Source organism: Mytilus californianus, unplaced genomic scaffold (genome assembly GCF_021869535.1).
Source record: "Mytilus californianus isolate M0D057914Y unplaced genomic scaffold, xbMytCali1.0.p SCAF_1, whole genome shotgun sequence".
Taxonomy (NCBI): domain Eukaryota; kingdom Metazoa; phylum Mollusca; class Bivalvia; order Mytilida; family Mytilidae; genus Mytilus; species Mytilus californianus.
In genome coordinates, this window is record NW_026262581.1 from 126,098,883 (window position 1) to 126,126,278 (window position 27,396).

At 32.6% G+C, this 27,396-nt stretch overlaps 1 protein-coding gene across 1 annotated transcript in view; it reads right to left on the reverse strand.

Annotated features, from left to right (window-relative positions):
- Positions 1 to 6,286: 6,286 nt before the first annotated feature.
- Positions 6,287 to 27,396, reverse strand: part of LOC127733216 (cholinesterase 1-like) — a 42,847-nt gene continuing 21,737 nt past the window's right edge. The window contains exons 10-11 of the mRNA XM_052242537.1: positions 7,445 to 7,580; positions 6,287 to 6,530 (exon numbers count right to left, since the gene is read on the reverse strand). Of these exons, the coding sequence (XP_052098497.1) occupies positions 6,332 to 6,530; positions 7,445 to 7,580 (335 nt within the window). The 3' untranslated portion in view covers positions 6,287 to 6,331. The remainder of the gene's footprint in view (positions 6,531 to 7,444; positions 7,581 to 27,396) is intronic.

Genomic DNA, 27,396 nt, shown 5'->3' on the forward strand with positions numbered 1-27,396 from the left:
TGAAATACCTCGATTAATGAGTTGCACTAAAGTGTTTCGTAATATTCCCAAATCGGTGATTTTGTCTTTTAAAGAAATTGTATAGACGCGGACCGCGACGATGATAGACACCTAATACGAGTTATTTAAATTCATAGTTCACCCAAAACAGAAGTAGCAGACGATTTTTGCATACTGTACGGATATCTCATAAATTTGTTTGAACGCCCTTATTTGTATAGTGAAATTGCAAATTGGCCGAAGAAATGATCTATACATTAATAATATTCGGACATTTACCTTGAAGACTGTCTTACCTTAAAACGTAAATAACTAATAGGAGGAGACGCATAGGGAACACCAAGATACTCCTCCACTTTTACATTCGGAACACGTACGGATATTTTCCCACTAATTTTTCCATATAATGTGTTTCTTATTGGTATATTCTGAGGTGTACAGTAGCTGATTAACATCCAGAGGATACAAAATGCAAACATTTTTCCGTCCTGTTTTCTTTGCGTTCGAGCCCTTGTTTCGTATTTTTACAATAAGAAATGTTAACTATGTGTTGTTCTGTTTTACCCTTCTTATAGTAGGTAATTGCTTTAAAGTAGGATGTAACATATTACGTTCTCAAATTGCCAGTACTTAGTTGAATTGAGGTATTATAGTCTTCATAGGCACTAATGGTTCTGAAATAACCTTTAGGCGGTACTCTTGAGGACAAAACTTATTAAAAATATAAAAAAAAAAAAAATACTTAAATGAAAAAAACTTCCGTTCAATCATATTCAAATCTAAGTGTTTCTGTTTCATCTGAACCTTCTGTGTAGTTAAAAGACGAAGATGACATATTGTGTTCACAAACAAGTAGCCAACCTGTTTTTTTTCTTCTAAAATTACCAAATATAAGAAACACGGGTTCTCAGTTTTTGCTAGCGTGTTTCTGTGCTAGGCTTTTAGTGAAGTTTAAAATAATTGAATAAAAAAGATGGATAAGTGAATATTTGAAAGCATTTCAGAATTTAATGTTAATAATAAAATATCTATTATTGGTGTATAATGGTTCCATATTAATAATCTGAAATTACTCTTGAATTGCTTATCTCCATTTTACCACAATCGTTTGTATCGGAAAACCTTACAGAGAAAACATTTGTTCAAAACAAATTGTATATGCTTTTCTTTGCAGTAAAAGTTCTGTAAGAACTCGCTTAAATATAACAATTGTCCATTTAATGGAATCGACTGATAATTTGTTTTTCATATTTAATGCAAACTCAAAAGCTTCGAGAAGAAAAACACGCAGCTTTGCTTGAAGTTATGATTTTTATGTTTAATTTATTATTACTGCCTGAAATCTAGAAATCTTCAAGGTTGATGTAAAGGGTTTCACATGGAAAGGTGGATTGAAATTATTTTTCTTTGGTTTTATCATATTACAAAAATGGTAGAAAGGGGGAATCAGTTCTTCCCCCAGACCAACAAACCGATTTCTGCACCCAAAAAATGGTAGCCTTATTAAACACTTGATACACTCCTAAAACAAGAAACTGCTATTTGTTAAAATCATACTACCATCGAGTCAAACTATGCAAACTTTATTCCAAATAAGATTCAAATCAAATTTTCTAAATTTTTATTTGGTGTAAATGAAGGTGCTGTTAATAATGCCGTGCTTTCTGAATTAGGTTTATTCCCACATTCATTGTCAGCCCTAAAAATACAATTAATTTCTGGCTTTATATTATTGATATGAATAGTGACAGTATGGTAAAGAAAGCATACAATGAAAACTTACACCAGTATTATGGTTTTTGTAGTAAAATAAAGTGTTATTAGGTAAATTTGGTTTTCAGCATGTTTTGGAAAATCAAAATACCATGTCGAAGAGAAAATTACCTTTTTCATTTCAAAAGAAATTCCATAAAATCCTGGAAACAAGCTCTTTTTGTGACTCTAACAAAGATAGTCATGGTAAAAAAATAAGAACGTATCGTAAAGTTAAAAATAATTTCGAATTGAAAAATATCTCCTACTGGACCTTAACAGAAATGTTATTTCTGCAATGGTAAAAAATAGAATTAGTAATTATAGCAAATAGCAAAAACTAATAGAAGTTGGTAGATATACTAGAACGCCTTTAGAACAGAGAATTTGTCCACTCTGCAAGGATGGAAATGAAGATGAATTCCATTTCCTCATTAAATGTAAAGCGTTAGAATTTGATAGAAATATACTCTTTTGTATTTAAGTGATATAGTCCCATCTTTTGTTAATATGTCTGATCAAGAAAAAAATAGTTTCATTTTAAAAAGTAATGATACTGACATATGTACTGTATGCGTAGCTGGAATAAGCAAAATGTATAAGAACATTTATTCAAAGCAAACATAATGTTGTTAAAAACTGTTGTAGTATGAACGCTTATTGTTATACCTCCAGCCAATGTAGATATAAAATATGAGTCTCTTATCATTGAGATAATATGTCTTTGTTTATTTGTCTTTGTTTTTTGTTTAATTTTGTATTTGTATTTTGTAAATGTCACCTGGTATCATTCCTGTATTGAAATTTACACCAATAAAATTATTTGACGATCAAATATTACATGGAAGTTAACAAATCAATATATTTGCAAATTTCGTTTTTTAATGTTTTGTACTAACTAGTAAAGTTTCCCGTATTTTCCTGTGCGAAACAATATTTTCATGTACAATCATCATACGTTATAAAATACGTTAGTTTTTACATCCTTAAACATTTCGGCTATTTTTGTGTATGACGTGTGCTGCGGTAATAATATTAATAAGTTTTTATGTGTGTTTTTATTGAAAATTTGAATGATGGTAGACAAAATGTATATATTCATGAATATCAGGCACATGCTTGGTGTCAAAGGTCAAACATGAAAATGGAAACTCTGGTCCTATTATATTTCTACCACATATATATTTCAAATAATAAATGCATTTTTGTATTCTTGTCATTAAAAAAAAATCCCAGAGTCCCTACCGGATCAGGTTAACTCATATCTCCAGGAAAAAACGACAAAAACGTAAAAACGTTGAAGGTAGTCTTGTTCGAAATTCAGAGATATCGGTTTCACATGGGATATGTTACTTCAATGTCCCAATAAGTTAAATGAAGCTTAAATTGCCTAATGCAGGAAAATTGCGAAAATTTAAAAAAATGACTACCAAAGATCTGCAATAAACACCTTTTAATTTCATAAATAACCAAAAATATTAAAATGGAACTATAAAGACAATTAACTCTAATAATGATCAACATTGCCTGAGGTAATAGCAACCTTAGCTTTTACACAATTACATAATCTTAATAAGTCCCGCGTTAAGTAAAAATAAAACAATAATTTATTCTTGTATTTGCACGTCAGGAATATGGCAGTTGTTTTTCACTTGTTCCGTTGATTGATAGAGTTTGATTTTGACCGTTTTTATGGACTTCCCTTTTTTGAATTTGCCTTGGAGCTCAGTATTTTTGTTATACTTGTTTTCCTTTTAGAAATGCATCTGTTTGTCTTTTTAATATCCTTAAATAAACAGATCATAAAACAACTTAATGGATCTTCAAGATCTATTCAGGCCCACCTCTTCATTGAGAGCTAACGAAACACGTAATTTTCTAATAATTTCGATGCGGTAATATCTGTCTAAAAGTTCAGAGACATCGCTTCTGTTTATCTAATCAAAGGTCGTTTCAAAGTCTGATGTTTGTTCGTTCTACGACCAACGAAGCTCACGTACTCACGTTTCATTCGTTTTATCTCAAAGTGTATCTGGAAGTTCCCTCAAGCAATCACATGAGCACCTTCATTGTGTCGATCGATTACAGAAGTGTCATCTGTAAGTTTAACGATATTATAGGGATAGAAGCATTTTTACTTCTGTTTACGTCTTGACATTTTTCAAATGTTTAAGTTTATCAGAAGTCTCAACTTCCTACAAACAGAGGTAAAACCAAAGTTTTCCAAATGCGTTAGAAGAGAGATGAAAGAGACCAAAGGATTATTCAAAATCATAAGTCAAAAACAAACTTACAAATGCCATGCAACCAAAAAATTTAAAACGGCGAAAAGACAAACAACAGTACACAAAACACATCATAGGAAACTAGAGATAGAGCAACACGAACCTCACTAAAAACGTGGGATGATTTCAGAAGCTCCGGAAGGTTAGTAAATCCTGCTCCACATGTGGCACCCGTCGTGATGCTCGTGTAAGTAAAACCCGATTATAAAGGGTTTTTGCTCTTTGACCACTTTAAAAAAAACGGTAAAATTTTAACAACGCGGATTTTTTACACATTCTTTATATTTTGTTTTGGCGATAAATACACGGCAGCAATGGTGTCTGATAACTAGAAAGTTAATGAACTTTTCAACGCCATGCAAATCCATACACAGTCAAAATCTCACAATCGGGAATTTGACACAAGTGGTAAAAGGGAAGGTATGATAAAGACACATTTTTTGGCCCCCTCAAACCGAATATCAACAAGTATTATAAATGTATCAAATAAAATCCTTCAAATGTTCATAAGACATACGTCTGTCTGTTTTTAATTTTGTCTTACAAACTTGTTACATTCATTCCAAACATCAAAAACTGCCAAAATAGTCTCTTTTCGAGATTTCGTTGTTAATATTTTTAGATATGAGCAAGAGCGTAACCCAAATAGGTATTTTGCTACCCAATGTATTTATCCAAGTAGTTTTTTGTGTTTACAATATCTTTTTACTCGTGGGGGTCTCGGCCACCGATTGGTTTAAGTAGTTCAACTACTTTATCACTAGCCTGTTAACACTGAGGCATGGGGCAGGTGCTTTCGACAAGGATTGTCAGTTTTCCGACCGAATGTCGATGGTTCCCTCCTGACACACCAATAAATACTGACCGCCACGAAATAGAAAATAGTGCTGATATTGGCGTTAAACATATCAATCAATCAATCTTATTATTCGTATTTGACCAAAACTATTCTTCAAATTGCAAATTATTATCAAATACGTAAATTTCAACTTGTTTTTATCGACATAGTGACATCACAATCGACCTTTCTGAAATAAATTTTCCGTATTAAAGGCTTTAATACGATAACCCTTATTGAAATTTCATATAGTGGCTCTTATCACACATCCTGCTTTACAGATCAGACTTCTATTCTGGCATCTAAAGATATATGACCATAAAACATATCGTATAAGTTGAGACACACACAAATCGTATCATTTAACCAATTCGTGGTGGTGACCGTTTACTCGTGTGTTGTTGATATCAGTTGTTTTTCTTTCTAATTTTATTGAAACTGTTTTTGTGCCAGGAGCACAGCCCGTTAATGAATTCCGTATAGTGTGAACATGTACGAGCGTAACGTATTAATTTATATATGTAATCGCCGTACAACGGAACAGAGGGAATGATGCAAGGGAGTTTTGACAGAAATCAACATACAGACATTCAAATGGACTGACAGGGGGAATTTATATGCATAGACTTGTCAGTGGTGCTCGAATAAAAATTATTTAAAAGCATTATCAATCAGAAAATTTATAAGCATTGAAAACCAAACTTTCCAAAAAGTTATGTAAAAAATGGTTAGGCCATAAATTCCTGGGTGTTGAAATTTTATATTTACCAATTACTAGGCTGGTGATTCCATCGGGAACAAAACGTACATCAGGCACGACATTGATCAACTAGTTGTTGTACAACCTTCCCTGAATGCGATTTCCTAAATTTTAATTGCCTTATAAGAAAAAAAATATTTTTGATTCGGCACAAGTTAAAATACAAACACAAGCTCTAAGGAGCTTTTGACCGAATATAAAGCCTTAAGTAATACGGTAGGTGCCACCAGTTAAGCAGGAACTGCATACCCTTCCAGAGCACATGAATTCAGTCCTGGTTGTTTATTAGCTTTGTGTTACTCAATCTTTAGTTTTAAATGTAGTAATTTAAGGTTTTATGTTTACAATGGTCTTTTTTATCTTTTATGATTTGAATTAAGGCGACAGTAGTTTACCGATGTTCATTTTGTTGCCTTTTTGTTATCTTATCCTTCTTGTTCATACATCAACCTTTTTTATCATGTCCATGATAGACAGACAACAAGTTTTATTACATCATATTCTTTTCTTTTACTTTCAAATCAAAAACTATAAAAAAAATATGTTGGTAACCTTTTGTTTGGAGGTATTGAAAGAATGAACACAATAGTTATCGAATCTTTTATTGTATTAGTCAGACGTCTAGTGGTTGCAAATGCTCATCATACCAAGTTCATCATATTCACAACCATTGCGTTTTTTGATTCAGAACTAAAATTAACCTTGATACTTATTATATCTATCGCATTTATAATTCTCATAAGCATACAGGTACTTGTACCAAAAATCTATCCTTGGTGCCCTGAAATTCAATTCATTTGTCACAATAGTTTTTCCATTGACATAATCCAGTTTGTTGTACGATTTACAAGCTGGGCGGTAAATTTCTAACTTCAACCTTTCTGTGCTGGTATAACTGTGAAAGAAAATGTAATTTGTCAGGTTTTATTATTTAATATTCAGTCATGATAAGAGCAGTTAAGTGTCCCTTTTCATTTTTTCTTTCTCCTTCTTGTCGTTATTTTGTACAAATTATATCAGAAATATGTTGGTCATGCTTTTTGTCAAACTGGGTATGAAGTCATTAAACAAAATCTGTTAAATGTGTACTGGATGCTATTTCATTCTAGTAAACATGATTTGTTATTAGTTCTTTTTGTTTATGGTTCCGGTCGATATGATGCTTCAAACCATTTCCAAATAAATCTACAATGTCTTCAATATTTTGTGCTGCTATATAACTGTCCTTGTTTATGGGGAGTGTTGAACTCTCAAACCATGTTTAACACCACCACATTATTTATGTGTCTACCCATGTCAAGAGCGGTCGTCGTAAGCTGCTATCTGTCATATCTGTTTAATTTCTTGATCTGTCATAAATCAGGACCTTGGATGTCTCGCTTGATTTGCCTAACATTTTGCCATGTCGGGGACTTTTATAGCTTACTTTACGGTAATGATATTGTACATTGTTGAATGTCGTATAGTGACCTATAGATGCTTACATCCTTGTCATTTGGTCCCTGATGGATAGTTGTCTCAATAGCAATCATACCACATCTCCTTACTTTTTATATTTATTTATCTTAATCCCATCGCCTAACTTTCCGATCATCATCGTGTCACATAATGTTTCATATTGTAGTGAAAATGAAAAACGCATAGGAAAACCTATAGTTCATTGCATTTTCTGCTTTTTTTTTAAAACCAATTTCATCAACAGAATAACAATTAAAAAATTCAAACATGCAAAATATTCATATTTTGACTGGACGACAGTAATATATTTCATAGGTGTTCGTAAAATTGTGATTTAAAAAAATTACGTACCCTTTTCGAACATATTCACTGATTAGCTTCATCGTGTCCTTTGAGACGCTGGCATCACGTGGTGTATATGCAATGTTCGAGTGTCCAATTGTTGGCACTCCAAACGTATAAAATAAGTCCCATCCATGTTGTACTCCTTCGGATACAAAAGAATAAGTAGAGAAAAACAAGTTTCAATAATATAAAAAATATATACAAAAAAGTCCATAAAACCTGACAAAATCAAAAGCTCGACTATATTAACGAACGGACCAAATGGAAAATAACGGTAATATTCCTAACTTGGTTCAGGCATTTTCAGAAGAAAAATAATGGGTTTTTTATAGCTAGCTAAACCTCCCACTTGTATGACAATTGTCTATAGCTACGTTATTGATAAGATTGGGTGATTTCACTAATAAAGAATTATTTAATTCATCGCAATTATAATATAAAAACAAAGAAAAATCTCGTTTATATTTGTATAATAATGCTGTTCAACTCTATCAAGTAATCTCCGTATTGTGATCTTTTAATCCCACTAGGAGCAGGATCTGCTAACCTTCCGGAGCACCCGAGATCCTCTCGTTTCATCGTTTTTCGTTTTTGTCATGATTTTGTCGGTCTCTCTTCGACTTATGAGGTTTTTATTTCACCCTTTGGTATATCACCTCTTTTTAAAATTTTCCTTTTGAATAATACATATAGACTAAAAATATATAATAAAATTGAAATTAAAATATTTGACTTATATAATAAATACAAAATTGAGTGATGAAATACGTCCTTTAACAAATAATTTTAAAGTGATATTAGAATTTCTTTTGGGGTGAAACATTATAACCTTACTAATTCGGACATTATGTTAAAATACACGGACATGATGAACGTGTATTGGTATTTCCTCAGTATATATAAAAATACGGATATTGTTTCATTTAAATTTGCTGTTGTAAATTTTCGAAATCAAATTTAATTATGAAGTGTATCTCTCTCATGCATATCTGTGATTCCTTGCCTGGTTTGGGTTTTCATTAGGTCCTTTTGGGTTAAAATATTTTAACCTGGAACATCACTGAAGGGACATTATTTGTCAAAATGAACCATCTGGTGCAGTAAAATTGGTATCGTTAATGTTCTCGGTACATGGATGTAAGTGTACATTATCTAGTAGACGTTATTTGGGAAATATTGTTAGTAATACAATTTGTATATATAGATACATAATAGAGATCATCTTCATAATCAGAACATTCTGTTTATAAAACAAGACGAAGACAACACTAATCATTTCTTCATTACGTACTGTATAAGGTGTCAAAGCGATGTTCTAGAGCCCTTGTATTTTATGTAATTCAAGTACAATGTACTACGTCAATGTCTACAAAATATTTTTTTCCTTCTGGATATATGACAATATACAAATTACCTGTCCAGTCTGGTCCTGGCTTGTTTTCTGATATATACTGAAAACTAAGTATGAACACTTTTTTCATTTTTTCGGCAATCCTATCTGCGGTTTTCATCATTGGAGTAAAAAACCCTTTGTCAGCATTCATTTGCAAATACTGAAACGAAATGCTTATAATTTAATTCATTTTTAATACAACAGCGTTCGAATTTATAAACAATTGCAAAAGAAAAGAAAGTTTAAAATGACTGAGAAATTTCTATATAAGAAATAAAGATTTTTCTACGCATATATATATAGTTTTAGTGAGGTTAGGCACAGGTTTTTCGAAAATTTTCGTTTCGTTTGGCGTATTTAAAATCACAAGTTTGATATTTTTTATGAGTTTTCACACTGCCCAAGTTATTCGATTACAAATTGCTGTAACCTAGGGCTATTGCTTTTGAAGTTCAGAGATACAACTTCCAGGCTGACATTGTGTTGAGCCGTTAATTAAGTTAACATCTCTGAATGTTTAAAAGGTCAACACCCTTTTCTTCTTTTGAAAACAAATCACAGAGAAGAAGAACAATTTTCTTTAAATAAGATCATGAAATATTCTTTCTTCTTCATTTTTTCACATTCGTATTTGTGTTTGTTAGTCTTTATCCCTGTAGTGGTTGTGGGTCGGTTTGACAATTTACTTGTTAATCAAGTGCTCTGTTATTTATATATTATAATTCTTGTTAATTAACTGTTAAACGTGAACAATTTAAGAAAAAAGGTTTATTTCTCCAAGTGATATCCGCGGTGTATTCTATTAAAAATATCCTGGACTTTTTTTCCGTTTAAAAAATTAAAAGATATGAAACTAATATGTTTTGATTCAAGCGATACTTACGTGAGAATAATTAAGGAAACTGCCTTGTGTCCATTCCTTGTATGTTCTTCTAATGTCCTCTACAAATATGTACCAGCTGATAAAAAGTAAAATAACAAAAATACCGAACTCCAAGGAAAATTCAAAACGGAAAGTCCCTTATCAAATGGCAAAATTAAAAGCTCAAACACATCAAACAATTCGAAAACAACTGTCATAGTCCTGACTTGGTACAGGCATTTCCTTATGTAGAAAATTGTGGATTAAACCTGGCTTTATAGCTAGCTAAGTCACCATTACATTTAATATGCATAAGACATTTGTGTAGAGCATTTGAAGAAAAACAAATATCAATAGTTTACTTTATGTGTGTATAGTAACGTCTATACATGTGAATATAATGGTATGATTAAAGTTTGAAAAAGAACATTGCACAGAAATTAACCGTAAAATATAAGAGGACAACTTTTGTATTTTGTAAGAGCCACTGCCTTTATTTGCTCATCATCTAAAATTTTCCGGGAGGCACCGTAAAAATTGAAATTCGCTGGAAGTGAATTAAAGTCAAAACATGAGCTGACAAACAAGGAAACACAGTTTAAGAAACATTTTAAAAGTTTTCATGAAAACAAAAATTAGTAAAATTAAAAAAAAAACAACAATTCAGGAATTCGAAAGTCGAAAAATAATCGTATTTGAATTATTGTATTCATTTATCTTCTCGACATGACCTTTTTTGTAGATAATAAAAAAAAATGATTTTTTTTTTTCCTCTGGAAAATATAAAAAATGAATGGAAAATTACGACAGTTCATTGCAACCAATTAAAAAAAAACTTTTGATTTAGAAATGCAGATTCAATTCAAATGTGAAGAGCATTGAAACAATTTAAAAACACTGTAAGTGAAATGTTTCCATATTTGTACTTTCTATCTTTAAAAATTGAAAATCACTATGTAAATGATTAAATTTCCACCTAAGATTTGAACATAGGTATCATATTAATACAGGAATCCTTTTTTTGTGTACAGCTTGAGGACTTCTCTTGTTTTCATATGTGTGTTTATGATAATGTTGCTTTATTGTCTTAAACCGTTTTCTTCAAACTGGAATATATAATATCATCATGTGTACTAAACATTGATAAAAAAATAATCTTTGATTACCGTCAAATTGGACTAATCTTTCAGGAAACAAGTGATAGCTCTCATATATAATATCATCAATTGTTTTATTTGCATAATAGTCTTCAATTTCTAAAATAAAACAAAATATACCACATTTAAGGATAAATGTATAAAAATGACACTCGTGAAATTTAATTTTACCGTTAAAGAAGATTGTTCCTTATTTGTCGCTGATTGAGGAGTTTGTCAACAAGTTCGTCGAAAATAATTAAAAACTGCTTATTTTTGGCGTTATAAACATTCATACACATATTTCATTTATAGACTACTTATAATAGCATAATCTTAACATCCATATTCCGTTTATAAACTGGGGCCTCGGTGACCAAGTGGTCTGTATCACTGGCCTGTCAACACTGAGGTTGTGAGCTAGAATCCCGCACATGGTAGGTGTGCTTGACTCCACTCTTAATTGACTAGGATTGTCAGTTTTCCTACCGAAGGTCGGTTGTTCTCTCCGGGCACTCCCCCTTCTTCCACCAATAAAAACTGACCGCCACGAAATAGCACAGTAGTGCTGAAAGTGTCGTTAAAACACCAATCAATCAATCAATCGTTTATCAACTGATTCTTTAAGCCTTATCCTAATGTCCATACTTTGTTCATCTTTACTAAATTATACCAAAAAAAACACTCCACTTCTTCAAATAAACAGTTGTTTCATAATTTCTAGTTTTTGCTAAAAATTTGAAAAATCTATTATATTAGTATATTTTAAGCATAACCTTGAAATAAAATCCAAGGGTTTACAGAGATATTTTCGATTTAGTCGTGACAATAGGGATAAAAAAAAGTCTTAGATAAGTCAATTTCGATTTGGTCATGAAAAAAAGATCGATTAAGAAACTGAACATAAACTCATTTTTCTTGTTGATACACTCGACTTCAGTTTACACAAAGGGTTTCAGTTTTTAGGTCAAAAAATTTGTTTTCTGAGAAGTCCAAACTAAATATTAATCAAAAGTATTTATTCTTCCAAAATAAATGACTCCAGAAATATTGTGTACAAATTTTACTCATTTCATTCAGTATTTTAAAGTGAAATTCATTAATAAAGTTTACTCCAAAGAAAATAAATGAGTTGGTGTGGTTCTTTTCTTGTGGAGAGAAATGAAATATCTCCCCTCGGTATATTATAAGATCATTGTGATACCTATCAACATGCAAACATCCTATTTTCGTTGGTTTTTTTATCATGACATTGACAATGTATCTTCGACTTATGAGTTTAAATATCCCTTTGGTATCTTCTACTGTCATTCATGCGAAATAGATTATTGATTTCAATATTTATGATAATTGATGAAATGAACCAAATGATAAATGTCATTTTTGACTTAGGAGTGATCAAGCATACATGTAAATACTTGATCTCAATTCTTAGGCAATCTTACCAATATTTACATTATACAAACATTGAATTAAAGTTACTTTTCATTTTCACCTGGTGGATTGGCTTGTAGACCTTCATCGCGTGCTGTTATAAACAATACTGAATTGGCATGAAACCGGCCACATGTATACAGTTTATCAGGACTATCTGTTATGATATCTCCATCAATAACACTTTCAAAGACATCCTACAAACAATACATATTGATTGATATGGTAGTTCTCGCTTCATAGGCGGCGTCTCGTATCATATAAAATATATCAAATTACAAAGAACGACAACATTTTGTATTAACCATTATCGTTAACATATTGTTAGCAGCAGCCTACAATAGTTTTTTTCGTGGAATACAGTTAAAAATATTTAGTATTTAAACATATTTTATTTGCAAGAAATCACAAAAAGGATGAGACACAAGTTAGTCCAAACTTAGATTGTCTTCTCCTAAGATACAATATTATTAGTCAATAGGATTTCATAGCATGCAAATATCAAATTTATTATTACACAATATATAATCAAACATCTGTAATTTAAGAGACATATGAAGAAACATAATAGAAAAGGGAAAGATAGGAAGAAGAATAAAAATATGGATGTGTGTGTGTGTGAGGGGGTCACTACATTCATTAAAAATATTTACCTTTATTGGAAATTAATATCCAATTGTATGGTCGGACAACTCACCACCACCACTACTAAAAAATCATATGCCAACGCTTTTCATATTATCCTCTCTAAATTGCCTCTATGTTGTAGTAAATCATTTCAAAATTAAAAATGAAATAGTACAAATGTCTGCATCGTATGTAATCACTCACATCATAGTGTGTTAATAATTTATAAACGGAAGAAAGGATACCGAAGGAGCATTAAAATCAAGAGTTCAATAAAACTGAAGGGTAAAAAAGAAAACGACGAAAAGAAACCAACAACTGCGTAACACTGCAAATACACTTGAGATTGAGCATCATGTAAACCACAAAATTTGGGAGATTAATCAGGTGCTCCCCAGAGTTAAAAGTTCCTATTCAAATAGTGGCAACTGTCTTGTTACTCGTTGCAATTAAAAAATAAGGTGATAAGTCGCATTCGTTAATTGCATAATCGAGGGAAAGAGGACTGGATTCTGGTTACGACAATTTTAGAAGTATATGTATTTATCAGTGGCAAAGCACAGACTACTGGCCTGATAACATCCTCAATAACTTAAGGTCCAAGTAAAGACAAGTGCAAGCGTTCAACACTCTTACTTATCTTGGATAGTGGTGTAATAGTACAATTTTTTTTTACAAACTGTAAAAATCAGTTGAAAAGAGTTTGACTCAGCAAATTGGTTAAAATCGCAAAAATAAGGAAAATGGCAAAAGACACAGAGTTCCCATCTAGCAGTACCTTGCCTAAGCTGTATTTGGCAAAACCTTTCGGAATTATAGGCTCTCAATGCTCTTCAACTTCGTAATTTATTTGGTCTTTTTAACTTTTGTTAGAAACGCGCGTCTGCCGTATAAAATTCTAATCCTTGTATCTATGATGAGTTTTATTGTTAAAGCTAGTTCATAGCCCAAATAGTATATAGATGACGTTATACCAGAAATAGCAGTGCACTGTTTGCAGTTACACAGTCGGGTAGGTTTGAGGGAGGATCGTTAATAAACTATTTCAAGTCAAAAGCTAGACTTGGATGAGGAAATTTATATATTTTTCAAACTTCACGAGGCCTTTTATACTTCAATTTGTTTTGTATTATTGTTTAAGTAATAGTAATGAGATAATCTTCATCAAGTAAGCTCGTTCAATACAAGTAGTTAAGAAAGCAATAAAGCTTTTGACTGCATCCTCGCATTTTAAAATACATGTTTATAATCGTACCGTTCATGTAAGGTTTCCTAGTTTTTCTATTAATATTTTTCCATAAGCACCATTGTGTTTTTAAATAACTTTTATTATTATTCTGCACCGTGATCACATTTGTAACATATATGTACAGATGCATGCAGCCTTTTAACAACTCAATTCGAAAAGTGTTCTGTCCATTTCCGAGTCAATATCTACTTCATCTTCTATTTTGTCATTTATTGTGATATTACTAGTGTTTAATTTTTGCGCCTGCTGCGATTTTCGACAATTAGTGTCTCTTCAGTGATGCTCGAGTCCAAAAATACTGAAGAACTGTTGACAAAAAAGGACACAGATTATAGCCTAAACCGGGCAAGGAAACAGAGCTTTGCATGCTGTTGATATATTTCTAAATTTAAAATAATTTCCAAAATTCTGTAACAGCAAATTTCAATAATTCAATATTCGTATGTTCATGTCAGTATCGAAGTACTGGCTACTTGGCTGCTTGGCTGCTTGGCTGCTTGGCTGGTAAACTAAACCATGTTTAACCGCAATATCATCCATATCTCGTATCCTTAAGGATTCTCTAATAGACTTACCTGTCCAAATCTAATCGACGAGAAGAAATCAGTAATTGAAGAACCTCTAGTTAGTTTTATTATCTCTGCTTTTAATGTGTCATTAAATACTAAACTGGTTCCTCGTCTACATTGTTTTGGAATGATTAACGTGTTACCAGACCGCACACATTTCGACATAAACCAGAATGCAAGTGGCGAGCCACTATGCATAATGGCATTTCTATACAAGCCTGACAAAATAAAAGCAAATGTTTTAAAAGTTGTAACAAAAACTAAAATCCTATCAGATTGTAAAAAAAACATTATTTGTAACACAGAAATCGCTCTTTAATACATTTCAATGAGTGTCTTAAACGGTTAATAGCAAGAGCTAAAGGAGATAATTTAGTCGACTTGTGTTCACATTTGTGTCATTTTCGTATGTAATGAATATTCAAGATATTTTGAGTGCTCATAATCTTATCTCAAAATGCATCATTATTTGCATTAATGGTTAATGAGTCAAACTAAAGTCAGGCAAAAGAATTGGTTAAGAACTCTATCACAACGTTCAACTCCAGTTTGGTTATCCACGACGTCCTAGTTCGTTGAAGCTTTAAAGTTTAGCAATTGTTTGTCTAAAATTTTAATCATAAATTAAATAGTATGGTCACACGATTGGTGCATTTGTCTTACTAAAGGTAAGAACCCCAAACTTGTATGTGCATTTACTCTGTATATCCAAGTATAGGTCTTCATAGCTCTTGTTTGTCTGTTAAACTTGCGACTGAAACTAAAATTTTATCTACTTATTTTCAAACGATTTAATTGTCTTTGTGGTCTCTTGAAGCTGTTTCTAATAAATGTGTAACGGTGAATACTGTTTTAGAAAAAAAATTTCAGAAGATACAAATGGGACAAGGAAAATTCATCAGTTGATGATAAAAAGACGACACAATGACCAAAAAGAAACACGGTGGAGACAAACAACAATCTACATAACACTTCACAAAATAATAAAGAATGAATAACACGAACTCTAAAAAAACCTGAATATATGTCAGGTGCCCCGGAAGGATTAACAGATCCTGCTTCACAAGTGGCTGTCGTCGTGTTGCTGAAGAAAGCTATCATTAAGTGTAACATTATTTTAAATATTGTCGGCTAGTTCTCACTTCTTTGATTGGACCTATCCATCTTGTACAGTATAAAACAATACCTTTAGTCAAAGGCGAAATTAAATGAGCACCAACATCTGATGCTCCTGAACTATGCCCATAAATTGTAACTCTAGATGGATCGCCTCCAAAATATTGTATATTCCTCTGTACCCACTTCATTGCCAGCACTTGATCCATCAATCCATTGTTTCCCTTAATGCCTAAACGTTCATTGGCGTAAAATCCTGAAATATAATGCAAAATGAAATGAAAAATAGTAATATATATTAATCGCTGTTTTTTTGTTGTTAGTTTTATTAAGGTGTTTTGTGTCGTGAACAAATACACCATATCTATTCTTTGGCATTCGATTTTCTTGTTCACTAGTTCTGTAGTATTCAGTGGAGCAATTTTATCTTTTTAATATGAATCTTGATATGGCTAGTGCTGATTTTGTAAAATCTTCACGTGATTATGATAATTTTCTCAAGTTAATTTTTGCTTCTTTGTGAAACCAATTATACTGCCGTCCCCTGTAACAGTTATCGCATTTGTATGTCTTTTCTTGGAAAGTGATTCTTGCGGGTAAATCATTTATGCGTAGCTTTTCTTATAACATGTTTTGTTAATGGTTGTTTGTTGAAATCGATATTTTCTGTCTCCTTAATAGCTTCTTTAGCCAGCTGGTCCGTCAATTCAATTCACCTAAATATTTACATGACGAGCTGTCATATGATAGGGGCATTAAACACCAATCAATCCATCAATCTCAACTACGTTCAATTGGTAAAATCACTACTATAGCGAGAGGTTTTAGACTTGCTGGTATTGTAATGTGTATGCACATGGCTAATCCTTTCCCTTTTAAAGATGAGCTGAAGATACCAAAGTGATTGTCACACTCACGACATAAGTCGATGACAAACTGACAACGCCATGGCAAAAGATAAAATTGAAGAAATACCGGTGTGACCTCTGTGCTAAGGAAGGGTAAGCATATCTTTTTCTCATGTGGCACCTGTCGTGGTGCTCATGTACGTAGAAACTCTGTGATGTCACATTCAGGGAAAAGATTATGGTATTGTTGTTACGACAATTGGAACATATCTGTCGTCATCTGTGAAACTTTCAACCAGCTCATAATGATGTCTGTAAAATTTTGCGTTAAAAAGGAAAGGCGAAAGATACCAAAGGGACATTAAAACTCATGAGTCGAAAATAAACTGACAACGCCATGGTTAAAAAAGAAAAAGACAAACAGACAAACAACAGTACACAAAACACAACATAGAAAACTAAAGACTGAGCAACACGAACCGCACTAATAACTGGGGGTGATCTTAGGTGCTCCGGAAGGGTAAGCAGATCCTGCTCCAAATGTGGTACCCGTCATGATGCTCATGTAAGTACAAACCCGGTGATTAGTCTTATTCGGTAGGTCACACTCGGAGGAAAGGGGAAGTTAAACTTCATCAATTGTTTCCAGGCTCCTTCTATTTCGAATACCCCAAATGCTGCTAGATTGGCGATTGATTACTTATCATACCAGACTGTCATATGTTTCGATTAATGATTTAGCTCCTTACTCAAAAACTGCTCCAATAGAGTTATGAAGATGAACGACTAAAATCGACTCTACATTAGTTTTACGTTCAACATCACGAAATGGTAGACCGATACGAAGTGTATGCGTCTCAAATCACTAGCGACATATTTTGTGGTCTTTGACTGTCTGATTTCGTATGGCGAGTGATGCATACATAGTAGGAGAGGCTAACTCTGTCGATACACCTTGTCTCGCCCCTTTTGGAGTTCATACGTTTCCCTTAGTGTTTGTTTGTTACCTTGATTGGAATCTTCTTAATCAACTAATGAGATCTATTATCGATAAACTTTATTACCTAAATATGGTTTGATCCTTAGCAGTGGCTTTTATATCTCTAATGACCCAATACTGATAAGAAATAGGATTTTTTGCATTATAAAAATTGTTTTTAAAAGTGAAAAACAATATCCAGCAACATATGGTTGTTTTAAATGGGGAAAAATCTTGACAAGTTCATTACGTTAAGTTCACATTGAAGGCCAGATCTGATAGGTTGACGACCTATCAAGTATGAAGTTTTTTTTTAAACTTTCGCCATAATGGTAAAAAACACTTTTATTTTTTTTTTAATATACGGTGTTTTCTCAGATATATCATCTCTTTGCTTTTCTTACAATCTTATTTATAAGAAAAATTGAATTATAAACATATTATCATTTTGCTTGTAACATACAATGGTGTGACAAATATACAAGCAAACAATGAACTTAACCTTGATTTAGCCTGTTGTTCCATGTTAAAACATAAAAACTGTAATTATAAGAATTGAATTCTCCTTTTTGCTCACCTGGCCCGAAGGGCCAAGTGAGCTTTTCTCATCACTTGGCGTCCGTCGTCCGTCGTCCGTCGTCGTCCGTCGTCGTCCGTCGTCGGCGTTAACTTTTTACATTTTGAATTTCTTCTAGTGAACCACTGAATGGAATGAAACCAAACATGGCATGAATGTTCCTTATGAGGTGCTGACCAAGTGTTGTTACTTTGTAGCGGATTCATCATCCAAGATGGCCGCCAGCGGGGGACTTAGTTTAACATAGGACCCTATTGGAAATACATACAAATGTCTTCTTTTAGAGAACCACTGAATGGAATGAAACCAAACATGGCATGAATGTTTCTTATGAGGTGCTGACCGAGTGTTGTTACTTTGAAGCCGATCCATAATCCAAGATGGCCGCCAGCGGTGGACTTAGTTTAACATAGGACCCTATGGGAAATACATACAAATGTCTTCTTTTAGAGAACCACTGAATGGAATGAAACCAAACATGGTATGAATGTTCCTTATGAGGTGCTGCCCGAGTGTTGTTACTTTGAAGCCGATCCATAATCCAAGATGGCCGCCAGCAGGGGACTTAGTTTAACATGCACTACAAACCAGTAAAAGTCTGAAATGGCCTATATTTGTACTCGACTGTACTGATTTTTACTCGACCAGTCTGAATTGGTCTGAAATTTACTTGATAATACTCGACTGTAGTCTGAACCATACTTAACAGTCTGAACTTATACTCGACCAGTACTTAACCGTTTTATTTTCGTCTGAACCATGCTCGACCTAGTCTGAACCATGCTCGACCTAGTCTGAACCATACTCGACCTAATCTGAACCATACACGACTAAGTCTTAACCAACCTAGACCTAATTTTTGTATCTATCTATTGTATTTCATCAATTTAGGAACTGTTTTTAACAGCTATTTCCCCTGGCTAGAAATTTGAACAACAATTTGAAATTTAAAATGTATTCAATATGGCATTGAAACCAAAATTTCACAATAAACATAATATAAATTCAACACCATATTTATCAACACTTACATATATATATCACCTTTAAAATAAAAATAAAACAAGCTGATCAAATAATCTCAAAACTGAATTGTGGCTAATATTTTCAATGTTATTCAAATTTTTTTGAATGTTTCAGATATATTTTATGGTAACTGGACAATTTTCACCATTTACTTAAGCCTTGTATAGATTTATGGTGTCAGTTGAGTTTAGTTAATAATGCAGTGAACATCTTTTTTATTAAAATATATTTAAAATAGTATATAAAGCAACTTAATAAATTTTAAAAATCACACCTTTGTTTTGTAAAACCAAGAATTTAATATAATCATGATAGAACTTCCATAGCAATCCTTGATAACCATTTAAAAAAGAAAATGTGTTCCAAAGTTGCAGAAAAACTTTATTTCAATTAAATTTAAATACCTTTTGTCAAAATTAAAGACATGGCATACAAGAAGCACTTTAATAAGGTTTAATTACCTCAGTACATGTGTGTTTTACAGGTAAAAAGAAAGCCCTTTTTTTTCTTAAACTCGTGTATTACTTATCTAGTGAATTCAAAAGGCCTTGCGATTTAAGTTTTACAGGATGTTGCAATTTTTAATGAATGCTAATTAGAAAATAATACTCTCTGGCCAGGTGTGATCTTTTTAATGAGTTTGCCCCAAGCAGGAGGTATTACTTTATACTTTACCACTAATCAGAAGAAAAATTTTATCTATTTCTTTAATTTTTTTTATCCTTTTTTGATATATATTATATATAATATATCCCAAATTATAATAAGAACAGATATATTTCTAATATAAGGTTAAACAATTTCAGTGATTTTTTGGCTGTTGTTACCTCATTAAAAAGATAATTATATAACTATTGTATGTAACCATGAAACCTATATAGTTTTTCTTTAGGAATTTAGGAAAATTAAGTTTAAAAAAAAAAAAAAAACACATGCCAAACAAGAAGCACCTTAATAAGGTTTTATTACCCTCAGTAAAGGTGTGGTTTTTAGTTAAAAGAAAATCTTTTTTTTTAACAACACTCTTAAACTTTAAAATTAATTTAATTAAATTATTAAATAAAATAATTTAATTCAACTATCTCTATTTGATAAATCTGAGAATCATGTAAGGATGTAAAAATATGTTTTTATATATATCTTTATTTTATTGTGGCTGTTGTCATGTCAGAAAAAAAGAAATTAATTTTAACAGCTAAAATAAAAAAAAAGTATAGGTTTTTTGGTCAAGTATGGTTCAGACTGGTCGAGTATTGTTCAGACCTTTGGTCGAGTATGGTTAAGACTGAAAAAATTGGTAGAGAATGGGTTAAGACTGTTTCAGACTGGTCGAGTAATAGTTCAGACTATTTTCAATGGCAAAGATAAGGGTCAAGTACAAATCAGTACGGTCGAGTATGGTTAAGACTAGGGTCGAGTATTGTCAAGTAAAATTCAGACCAATTCAGACTGGTCGAGTAAAAATCAGTACAGTCGAGTACAGATATAGGCCATTTCAGACTTTTACTGGTTTGTAGTGATGGGACCCTATGGGAAATACATACAAATGTCTTCTTTTAGAGAACCACTGAATGGAATGAAACCAAACATGGCATGAATGTTTCTTATGAGATGCTGACCGAGTGTTGTTACTTTGAAGCTGATCCATAATCCAAGATGGCCGCCATGCAGGGGACTTAGTTTAACATGGGACCCTATGAGAAATACATACAAATGTCTTCTTTTAGAGAACCACTGAATGGAATGAAACCAAACATGGCATGAATGTTCCTTATGAGGTGCTGACCGAGTGTTGTTACTTTGAAGCCGATCCATAATCCAAGATGGCCGCCAGCGGGGGACTTAGTTTAACATGAGACCCTATGGGAAATACATACAAACGTCTTCTTTTAGAGAACCACTGAATGGAATGAAACCAAACATGGCAAGAATGTTCCTTATGAGGTGCTGACCAAGTGTTGTTACTTTGAAGCTGATCCATCATCCAAGATGACAGCCACCGGGGGACTTAGTTTAACATAGGACCCTACGGAAAATACATACAAATGTCTTCTTTTAGAGAAACACTGAATGGAACGAAACCAAACATGGCATGAATGTTCCTTATGAGGTGCTGACCAAGTGTTGTTACTATGAAGCCGATCCATAATCTAAGATGGCCGTCAGCGGAGGACTTAGTTTAACATAGGACCCTATGAGAAATACGTACAAATGTTTTCTTTTAGAGAACCATTGAATGGAATGAAACCAAACATGGCATGCATGTTCCTTTTGAGGTGCTGACCAAGTGTTGTTACTTTGAAGCTGATCCTTCATCCATGATGGCTGCCAGATGGGGACAATGTTTAACAAAGGACCCTATGGACAATACATACAAATGTCTTCTTTTAGAGAACCACATACTGAATGGATTGAAACCAAACATGGCATGAATGTTCCTTATGAGGTGCTGACTAAGTTTTGTTACTTTGAAGCTGATCCTTCATCCATGATGGCCGCCAATGGGGGACTTCCTTTAACATAAGACCCTATGGGAAATACATACAAATGCTTCTTCTAGAGGTGCACTGAATGGAATGAAACCAAAACATGGCATAAATGTTTCTTATGAGGTGATGATTAGGTGTTACTACTTTGTTGCCGATTTACTGTTGAAGATGGCCACCAGGATTTTTTATTAAATTACAGGACCAATATTAAACCAAATTTGGCCTCACTCATTATTAGGGTATCTGTTATGATTTTAATCTATTTTTACATGATTTCCAAAACCAAAGTAGAATCAGGTGAGCGACACAGGCTCTTGAGAGCCTCTAGTTGTAATAGTTGTTAAAACATGTATGAAGCGCTGATTACAAAACTTGCTCAAATACCATTAACGGTACCACTTTGCAGTACCACATACACAATTTAACCTTCCAGCCTATTCAGTTAAGGGTCATAATGTATATGAATATCCACAAACTAAAACAAACGTTGAAGACCTAATAGAACGGAAATGGACAAATTGATAGTATTGCAAGAAAACATGTGATTCGCTTTAAAATCTGTACCGCGCATATATAATACTAGCTACAGTTCATTGAATCTGTTTCATTATTGATATCGCTTTAATTGTAAAGGTTATACGCAAGTGTTGGTATCTGATGATTGTTGTATTTTAATAACTGTTTGTCAATTTTTCTTTGATAAATGCGCCTTTCTTCTTCTTATGATTGTTTATTGCCCTGTTGATTTTTTACTATGTTTTATTCCATACTTGGCAAGATTTTGATTAACTTTCAAAGTTCTGTAAAATTTTGCAAATAAAATGTGTTTGAGATATCAGAAAATTTTGTGCCATGGCAGTCCCAAGATGCTATCTAACCAATTGAAGTATCTACAGAGCAGTATTCGTACCTAGAACGCTTACTCTGAAATTGTCACAACATTCATCTCATATCATCAGCTGGTTGGTGCAACATTTCTAGCGGTCATAAACGTAATTCCAGTTTCCAAATTTCTAAATTTGCAATTGTCACTTAATTGGTACGGTGTTGTAAGAAGTAATTTAAGCAAACTGTCTAATGACTTTTTCTTCTCTGCTACGGTCAATTGGTAAAATCCCAACTGCTAGTTCCAGAGTTTCTAGACTTGCTTGTATTGGAAAGTATTGGAAAGTCTTTGCACAAGTGATAGTCAAACGCATAAATTAATGACACACTGACAACGCCATGACAATAAACTAAAGACGAAAGTGAAAAAGGCGAATCCCACAAAAAACCGGAAATAATCTCAGATGCTCAGATGCTCCGGAAGGGTAAGCAGATCTTGCTCTACATGTAGCACCAGTCGTGTTGCTCATGCACAAATGGTAGTCTAATTCGGTGATGTCGCATTCATGGAAAAGAGGATGGGAATGTTGTTACGACAATTAGAAAATATCTGTCGTCATTTGTGAAACTGATATTCCAAACAGTCAACCAACTCGTGATGGCGTAAACATTTTGCGTAAAACTTCATCAATTGTTTTCAGGCTCCTTATATTTCCAATACCCCCAAACAATTGATTACTAAACATACAAGACTGTCAAAAAATTTCGATAAATGATATAGCTCCTTACTCAAAAACGATGTGTATGTGTCTCAGCTCACTAGCGACATCTTTTGGAGTCTTTAATCTTTAGTTACAAAATAGTCGTCTGATCTGTTATTTTGATTGATTTTGTCCTAGTTACGATTATGACTTTTTGACTGTCTGATTTCGTATGGCGAGTGATGCATGTATAGTAAGAGGCGATTACTCTGTCAACACGCCTTGTCTTGCTTCTTTTGGAGTTAAGGAGACGCTAAGTTTGTCGACATGCCTTGTATTGCTTCTTTTGGAGTTTTGGAGACGCCAACTCTGTCGACACGCCTTGTCTTGCTTCTTTTCGAGTTCAGGAGACGCTAACTCTGTCGACACGCCTTGTCTTGCTTCTTTTGGAGTTAAGGAGACGCTAACTCTGTCACCACGCCTTGTCTTGCTTCTTTTGGAGTTCGTTTTGATTTGTATCTACTTTTCGATTTATGAGATCGATCATCGGTAAACTTTAACATAGTTGGACCCTTTGCAATGGCTTTTAAATCTCAAATGACCCGATACTTATGATAAATGAATAGGTCTTTTCATTATAGAAATTGTATCTTAATGAGGAAAACTGCATTCACCGACATAATACCGATATATACCATCGACATAATAATATTAAAAACAATATCCAGCAACATATGGTTGTTATTGATTAATTAAAAAATAAAAGTTTTACAAGTTCAAGACTATAAGTTCACATTGAAGGCCATATCTTCTAGGTTTACGACGTATCGTGTATGAAATGTGAACAGTTACACATTCTATGGTTATCCTGTCCTCTTTCGAGAATAAATAGATATATATCATTCCTATCATTTTAGAAATACTTTCGTCTTGTTGGCAAAAAAAATTACATTTTTTCTTATCTTCTTCAAAACAGTGTTTCCACTGATAAATCATCTCTTAGCTTTTCATACAATCTTATCAATGAAAAAAACTAACTTTTTATCATTTGTCTGTCAGCTGTGACAAATATACAAACCAACAATGAACATAACATTGATTTAACTTGTTATTCCGTGTTTAAAACATAAAAAAATGTAATTATAAGAATGGAATTATTAATTTTTCAAAAGTTGTGAAAACATGTATGAATATAAACTCATCAAAGATACCAAGATTAAAATTTTGTACGCCAGACGCGTGTTTCGTCTACAAAAGATTCATAACCGACGCTCGAATCGAAAAAATTAAAAGGCCAAATAAAGTACAAGATTGAAGCATTATATACAAAACGTGCATTAGTCGATGCTTAAATATCCAACTGAAATATAAAAAGAAGCATTCAAGTCCTTAATTAAATACTTTTAATCTTTTTTAATCGTTTCTTAAACAAACTAAATAAAATACAATTCATTAATTGTCATGACCATAAATTATGATAGTGTACGTAATTTTTTGTTCATTTTGACATTCTTTACTTTTTAAATCAACGGTTTCAAAGTGATGGCTACAACCCCTATTCAGATGTGACCATATTTATGTTATTGTTATAATGATGGTGACAAATGACTTGAGTTATTTTGTCGCAAACAAATACCATTAACGGTACTTCTTTTTTTGCACCAGGTGCAAATTTCGACTTTCAATGTCTATTAAGTGGTTTTTGATGCCATTACATATATGAAAATCCAAATACAAACACAAATGTTGAAGAGCTGATAGAACTGAAATGGACAAATTGATGGTATTTCAAGAAATATCGTGTTGCTCACTCTTTAGTTTTATACGTTCTGTTTTGTATACTGTTGTTTGTCTATTTGTCGTTTTTCGTTTTTTGCTATGACATTGTCAGTTCGTTTTCTACTTTTGAGTTTGATTATCACTTTGGTATTTTTTGTATCTGATGTTTCAGTTTCCAGTAGCTGATTTTTTGTTCAAAATCAAATGATATCTTATCCTTTGAAATGTACAAGATGACGTCGATGTAGACCATATCGTCAGATTTGTAGAAACTCGCCACGGATCATAGAATTTGTTTCATTAGTGATATCACTATAATTGAAAAGGTTTTACTCAAGTGATGATATCTGATAATTGGTGTATTCTAATTACTGTTCGTCGTTTTTCTATTGGACAAAGCGCCTTTCTTTTTTTTAAGTTGTTGATTGTCCTGTGATTTTTTCTATATTTTATTCCATACATGGTAAGGTTTTGATTAATTTTTAAAACTTTGTTAATTTCTCCGAATAAAATTTGTTTGAGATATGAGAAAAGGAGTATAGCCAATAACTTCAATAAACGGTCCTGAAAAGTAGTACTTTTTATACTTCAATTGTTTGAATAAGTCTAATATGCATGTATTGCTAAATGAAATTTTTTTTAAAGCATAATAAGAAAAATTGTACATCTGTTCAAATATTATAAATATGTTGGCCTTAGATAGGAATAGTTTTCATTTTAGTAAATTTTTCTAGAAATTTGTCATCTTTTTCTACCTTATTTCATAATTTTATGTGTGGCGCAACCACACGGCCATTGAAATTAAAAAAAAAATGAAGAATATGGTATATAAAGAATATTTCAGGAAAAAGTTGTGGGCGAGGGGTAGCGCAATAATAATTTGTTCACAGTTTGACAAATTATGCAAAAAATCAGGTTTTAACAAAATTCAGATACATGTATGTCGTCACAAATACATAACTAATGACGCAATTGATCAAATCCTTCTTTAACTGAAACAATTGGATTTTTTAAAATAAGTTTTCTTCAAATTTTCACAAAATTATCGCAGTTAAAAAAAATTAGACTTTAAGGGCAAAAATTATGAATAAAAAAACAAACTCTCTTTGTTCCATGACACCCTTAAAATGCTATTCAAACGATTAAAGTGTCTACAGGGCAGTATACGTACCTAAAACGCTTACTCTGAAATTGAATGTCACAACAATTATTTGTCCGTGTGCAGCTAATATGTCTCCGTCTACCATACCATCAGAGTTGGACCCTCCATGTATAAACAGTAAGACTGACAGCTTTGGTTGACGGGTCTAAAGACAAAATGACACGTGTTAGGTAATTTGAGAATGTTTTAAAAGTAATTCTGTAAGGTGCGATTAAAACGATAAATGGACTACGATGGGCGTAATCCCTTTAAAACGGCCACGACCTCAAACGAACTACAACAAATAAAAAGATTTTAGTCATACACATTAATGTAATCGGAATTTAACACATTGATTATATTTGTCTAAAGGACAAGTATGAAAAGGCAGCTTTTTAGCCCTTGAATTCGATAATCAAAAGTTAAATCTCCCAAAAAGCATCCTTTAGATTTTCACAAGATATTGGCCTTTCAGACATCACCATTGATATTTTCATTAGGATTTTATACCGCTTGCATTTAGTGCAAAACGATATTAATATGTGTAAAACAGCATTTGGGATGAAACCTTGCATCATAACTATTGTGACCCAATGCTATGTGTATAATATCCATCTTCGGTCAAATCTGTCAATTTTGACATGTTTATAAGATCATAGTGACATCAAAATTTACCTTTCCTCATTTGAAAATCAAGATTATATATTCCCGTATATTATAGGATAAATAAGTATCATATTGGATGGCTATAATATTTTTTTTTTAATTGCAGGGAACAGCTGATGGTCCTTATCACCCATCCTCCTTTTGAACAATTTAAACTTTTAGCATAACTGAAACACAGCTGTGATAGTAATCGCATGAATTAAAATACTGATTTATTGGAAGATAATTTAAGTTTTCAAATTATTCATAAAATACATATAACCAAAATCGGTGGTAATCATCTTGTAATACGTTATTGCATAATGGACATACCAAAGGTTTATAAATGTTCATGTATAAGCAGTCTTCGTTAAGGTTTGTGAATCCGGGTTTGTGCCACTGTATGTAGGCAAGATTTATAGTAGGACATGCTGGAGGGACTGTAGTTGTTTTTAATACCCTAGGATGCCATCTGAATGGTTTCTGTGGTCTCTGAAATAAAAACGATTAAACTATGATAAAAGCTTGTATTTAAATCACTCATTTTATATATGGTTATATG